This window comes from Salvelinus alpinus, chromosome 7, assembly GCF_045679555.1.
Source record: "Salvelinus alpinus chromosome 7, SLU_Salpinus.1, whole genome shotgun sequence".
In the NCBI taxonomy this organism is placed as follows: domain Eukaryota; kingdom Metazoa; phylum Chordata; class Actinopteri; order Salmoniformes; family Salmonidae; genus Salvelinus; species Salvelinus alpinus.
In genome coordinates this window covers 40647397-40653342 of record NC_092092.1, presented here as the reverse complement: position 1 = coordinate 40653342, position 5946 = coordinate 40647397, and the positions used below count along the sequence as shown (strand labels likewise).

At 41.9% G+C, this 5946-nt stretch overlaps 1 protein-coding gene across 2 annotated transcripts; it reads left to right on the top strand.

The window, feature by feature from the left end:
- On the top strand, positions 1-4702 carry LOC139581017 (ORM1-like protein 3). Of its 2 annotated transcripts, none has more exons than XM_071410318.1 (4): positions 1-352; positions 785-994; positions 2975-3126; positions 3503-4702. In XM_071410318.1, exons 2-4 carry the CDS (start codon positions 821-823, stop codon positions 3636-3638), a joined length of 462 nt encoding a protein of 153 aa, XP_071266419.1. In that variant the 5' UTR covers positions 1-352; positions 785-820; the 3' UTR covers positions 3639-4702. The 2 variants fall into 2 exon arrangements, with proteins under 2 accessions (XP_071266419.1, XP_071266418.1); XM_071410317.1 differs by having other exon boundaries at positions 3354-4702.
- The last annotated feature ends 1244 nt before the right edge of the window (positions 4703-5946 follow it).

Genomic DNA, 5946 nt, shown 5'->3' with positions numbered 1-5946 from the left:
ATAAAAAGATTATGCCCAATTTTGGGGCTCTAAAAATTATGACGTTTTATATGAATTGTGCTGTGTTGCGCAAGACGAACAAAGTGGCTCCGGGTGGAACTGTTTGCTTGAATGTCGGGCTATGTCCTGAAGGATAACATTGCATAAAGACACAATTAGAAGGTATGTGAATGAAGGACTAATCGAAACGATATAGCAGTCCAACCTAATGATGTCAATTACCTAACCAGTGAAGGAGATAGCGAATAAGAGGAATATAGTGATAACGGACTGAAGATCGGATTGAATCCATAGCGAATAAGAGGAATATAGTGATAACGGACTGAAGATCGGATTGAAGCCATTTTCTCCTGTAAGTAGGCTATTATCTATTTGTATTTACTTGATTTACTTATTATTATTATCATTATTATTGGAATACAGTAGTGCACGATACAATGTGTTAGATCATAATGTATTATTTCAATTTGATAATGGAAACTTTTGGCAGAACTGATGAAGAAAGTACACTATTGGAGTTGAATCAGCCTGCCCTACAAATGGGTCATGACTGTGTTGTAATTATTTCAGCTAGACTCCCTCCCCAAAGTTACACACAACCTAGTTCACCACATTCCAACTTACTTAGACAAGCCTATAAAGGGACCCCTCCCGATAGGATCTAATGAACAGTACATGGATGGAACAGTCAACGCTGTAACCTTGTCACACTGTCTGCATTATGCATCATGATCGGCATACCTATGAGGAATTACATCACACACCCTTCTGTTCTGTTTCTCAGGCGGACGAGGAGCGTGGTGACTGGGGTGTTGACGTCATGAATGTAGGCACGGCTCACAGCGAGGTGAACCCCAACACGCGGGTGATGAACAGCCGGGGCATCTGGCTCTCCTACCTCCTGGGAATCGGCCTGTTGCACGTCATCCTGCTCAGCATCCCCTTCGCTAGCATACCCATGGTTTGGACCCTCACCAACATCATACACAACCTGGTGGGTAGTGGGCACCCTAGTAGGCTATGCCTAGGGGCACCAGTGAAACCTCACCACTGTATAACCTAAGTACTGTTGGTGGATGGTCCAGTCAGTGTTATCTACACAATGGTAGTCTCTGTAAGCAAACTCCTGTACTGTCAATAGGAGAGGGAAGAGTGAAGGTCAATACAGTCAATAGTTCATGGGGCAGTCTTGAACATTTACCCCATTTCTTATGGCAGTTGCATTGCTATAAAAGTTACAGAACAGTACTATATCAGCTTACACACCCTTTCCTAAAATACATCGATTTGCAGTTGTAGGCTACTAAAAAAAATCATAGAATCACTTTTGCCCATGCAATTTTAAATATACAGGGCATTCGAAAAGTATTCAAACCCCTTGACTTTTTCCACATTTTGTTACGCTACAGCTTTATTCTAAAAGGGATAAAAAAAAAACATGTCCCTCGTCAATCTATACACAATGCCCCATAATGACAAAGCAAAAACAGTTTTTTAGAATTCTTTGCAATTAAAAAAAAATGAAAAACTGAAATATCACATTTTCGCAAGTATTAAGACCCTTTATTCTGTGCTTTTTTGAAGCACTTTTGGAAGTGATTACAGCCTTGAGTCTTCTTGGGTATGACTCTACAAGCTTGGCACACCTGTATTTGGGGAGTTTCTCCCATTCTTCTCTGCAGATCCTCTTAAGCTCTGTCAGGTTGGATGGGGAGTGTTGCTACACAGCTATTTTCAGGTCTTTCCAGAGATGTTTGATCGGGTTCAAGTCCGGGTTCTTGCTGGGCCGCTTAAGGACATTCAGAGACTTGTTCCCGAAGCCACTCCTATGTTGTCTTGGCTGTGTACTTAGGGTTGTTGTCCTGTTGGAAGGTGAACCTTCACCCCAGTCTTAGGTCCTGAGGGCTTTGGAGCAGATTTTCATCAAGGATCTGTCTGTACTTTGCTCAGTTCATCTTTCCCTCGATCCTGACTCCCAGTACCCAAAGCTGAAAAATATCCCCACAGCATGATGTTACCACCACCATGCTTCACCGTAGGGATGGTGCCAGGTTTCCTCCAGATGTGATGCTTGGCATTCAGGCCAAAGTGTTCAATCTTGGTTTCATCAGACCAGCGAATCTTGATTCTCATGGTCTAAGAATCCTTTAGGTGCCTTTTGGCAAACTCCAAGTGGGCTGTCATGTGCCTTTTACTGAGGAGTGGCTTCCGTCTGGCCACTCTACCATAAAGGCTTGATTGGTGGAGTGCAGAGATGGTTGTCCTTCTGCAAGGCCTTTATCATCTTCAAAGAGGAACACTGGAGCTCTGTTAGAGTGACCATCACCTCCCTGACCAAGGCCCTTCTCCCCCGATTGCTCAGTTTGGCCAGACAGCCAGCTCTAGGAAGAGTCTTGGTGGTTCCAAACTTCTTCCATTTAAGAATGATGGAGGCCACTGTGTTCTTGGGGACCTTCAATCCTGCATAATTTTTTTTGTACCCTTCCCCAGATCTGTTCCTCGGCACAATCCTGTCTGGGAGCTCTACGGACAATTCCTCCAACCACACGGCTTGGTTTTTGCTCTGACATGCACTGTCAACTGTGGGACCTTATATAGACAGCTGTGGGCTTTTCCAAATCATGTCCAATCAATTGAATTTACCACAGGTGGACTCCAATAAAGTTGTAGAAACATCTCAAGGATAATCAATGGAAACAGGATGCACCTGAGCTCAATTTCGAGTTTCATAGCGAAGGGTCGGAATACTTATGTAAATAAGATACTTCTGTGTTTTATTTGTAACAAATGGGAACAAAATTAAAAAAAAACTGTTTTCGCTTTGTCATTATGTGATATTGTGTGTAGATTGATGAGTGAAATAGGCTGTAACGTCACAAAGTGTCGAAAAAGGGAAGGGGTCTGAATACTTTCCGAATGCACTGTAACAGCTAAAGCTTTCCTGACCAAGTATTCTGTGTTGTGTGTGTTGCAGTGCATGTACCTGTTGTTACACTTGGTGAAAGGAACTCCATTTGAGACTCCCGACCAGAGCAAGGCTCGCTTCTACACATACTGGGAGCAGATGGACTATGGTGTCCAGTTCACTGCCTCACGCAAGTTCCTCACCATCACCCCCATCGTCCTGTAAGGACCCCCTACAGTACCATATGCTGCACTGTTTTATGTTTATTACTGTTTTATACTTATAAACTAATAGTCTATTTACTACTTATAAACCCTTTATAAAGTATAATTTCATGCAACGTGCTACATTGGTATTTAAGGAGGAGTAGGACTGGAAAGTGAAACCTATTTTTTAATCATTGTTTGTTTCCCTGCTGTTCTTGTTCATAACTTCCGCATCCTCCCAGCAGCCTCTTCCAGCCAGTCTGTGGGCAGTGGGAGTCTGGACTGCCGTGGTGCCTGATGTGCTTGCTGGCAGCTAAGGCCCTAGTCCGTCAGTCTCTCGTTGACCTACCCTTTCTTTCTCTCCCTCATACATTCTTCCATCTCCCCCTAGCTACATCCTCACCAGCTTCTACACCAAATACGACCAGGACCACTTTGTGGTCAACACGGTCTCCCTGATGACCGTGCTCATTCCCAAGCTCCCCCAGCTTCACGGAGTCCGGATCTTTGGGATTAACAAGTACTGATGGGACGGAAGGGGACACCGCCATTCCGCCATCTCCCTGTGGACTGTGAGCACAGAGTATCAGGCTCCTTGCTGTGGCCCCGGCCCATAGGGATGCACGGTCCCGCTCTGTCTCCCAATGCTATTTGAGCACTATGCTAAATGAAGCCTATGAGGGATACACAAGACAAAAACTAACACAGAGGCAGAATTTATTCACTGTAACTGTACAGGGCTCGGCCGGGTCCGAGCTCCATGTGTTCCCATTGAAGCCGTGCTGTGGCGTTTATTTGTGGTTCCCTTTATGTCCGAGTTGTTTTGAATTCACAGAGAACACTGCAAGTGAGGCCTTTGAGGACATGACATGTTTTTAGATTGAGTTACAATGTGGAGAGGAGAAACCTCTGAACGGTTTGGTTCTGAGAGAAATGAGACGGAGACATTTTGCACCCAGGGGGACATTTTGAAAGTTATGGCACTCCGCTATGGATGATGGCCTCTAGAATTACCACTCTACCTTTATTTTGCATCTTTTCCTCAAAAGGCTCCTCTTCTCTTTCTCTCGTAAGAAAGGACAGATAGCTAGAGGGAGGGTTAGCTAGGGAGTTGCTCTGACTGTCGCAGTGGTCCGACGAGAGGGAACAACAGAATGACGGTTTGTGCAGTTTGTGCCGTCATTCGTTTACCAAAATTTGCACCTGCACTGTTCTTCAAGTAAATGTGTTTTTGTATCATTTTCAGTGTACATTTTTAAAAGTAAAACATGTTAATGTACTACTTAAGTCGTTTTTTGGGGTATCTGTACTTCACTTTACTATTTATATTTTTGCCAACTTTTACTTCACAACATTCCTAAAGAAAATGATTTACTTTTTACTCCATACATTTTCCCTGACAGCCAAATGTATGTGTTACATTTTGATAGGAAAATGGTCCAATTCACACACTTATCAAGAGAACATCCCTGGTCATCCCTACTGCCTCTGACCTGGCGGACTCAATAAACACAAATGCTTTCTTTTGTAAATTATGTCTGACTGTTGGAGTGTGCCCCTGGCTATCCGTCAATAAATAAAAATGAGAAAATTGCCGTCTGGTTTGCTTAATATAAGGAATTTGAAATGGTTTGTGCTTTGATTTTGACTTTTGATACTTAAGTATGTTTTAGCAATTCCATTTACTTTTGATTCTTAAGTATATTTAAAACCAAATACTTTTAGACTTTTACTCAAGTAGTATTTTACTGGGTGACTTTCACTTTTACCTGAGTCATTTTCTATTAAGGTGTCTTGACTTTTACTCAAGTATGACAATTGAGTACTTTTTCCACCACTGCTTGTGCATAGATTTGTATGGTTTGTTTAACTTCGCAATAATTTTTTTCCATACATTTTAAAGTGAAATATCTGAGTCTCAGCATCACTCTGTTACCATGGCTAATGCACAATACATTCAGGACTAATGTGAATACATTTTTAAAAGTAAAACCTATAATGATGAGGGTTCAAGTTTTTGTTTTGTTAACTTCTTCAGGATTTATGCGTTCCCCTGCGGGACGGTGGTCTAACGTAGGCTAATGCGATTAGCAAGAAGATTTCCCAGGACATGGACATATCTGATATTGACAGAAAGCTTCAATTCTTGTTAATCTAACTGCACTGTCCAATTTACAGTAGCTATTACAGTGAAATAATACTATGCTATTGTTTGAGGGGAGTGCACAGTTTTGAGCATGAAAAGTTATTAATAAGCAAATTAGGATCATTTGGGCTGTCTTTTTTTTTTTTTTTTTTTTACAGAAATGCAATGGTTCATTGGATCAGTCTGACACTTTGCACATACACTGCTGCCATCTAGTGGCCAAAATCTAAATTGCACCTGGGCTGGAATAATACATTATGGCTTTTCTCTTGCATTTCAAAGATGATGGTACAAAAAACAATACAAAAGAACGGTTGTTTTTTTCTTTGTAATATCTTTTACCAGATCTAAGGTGTTATATTCTCCTACATTCAAATTTCCTCAAACTTCAAAGTGTTTCCTTTCAAATGGTACCAAGATATGCATATCCTTGCTTCAGGTCCTGAGCTACAGGCAGTTAGATTTGGGTATGTCATTTTAGGCAAGAATTGAGAAAAAAGGGGCCAATCTTTAAGAGGTTTTTAAGAGTAGGCCTACATGAAAAAACGTCACTTTTTCTATTGTTGTTCCTAGATGTTTCCACTTCACAATAACAACACTTAATGTTGACCGGGGCAGCGCTAGCAGGGTAGAAATTTGACGAACTGACTTGGTGGAAAGGTGACAGTGGCATCCAATGACAGTGGCAT

Excerpts from the sequence above, each read along its gene's own strand:
- LOC139581017 (XM_071410317.1), top strand. The coding sequence starts at position 821 with ATGAATGTAGGCACGGCTCACAGCGAGGTGAACCCCAACACGCGGGTG. Across the intron at positions 995-2,974 it reads CCAACATCATACACAACCTG|TGCATGTACCTGTTGTTACA; the intron begins GTGGGTAGTGGG and ends TGTGTGTTGCAG. Across the intron at positions 3,127-3,353 it reads ACCATCACCCCCATCGTCCT|CAGCCTCTTCCAGCCAGTCT; the intron begins GTAAGGACCCCC and ends GCATCCTCCCAG.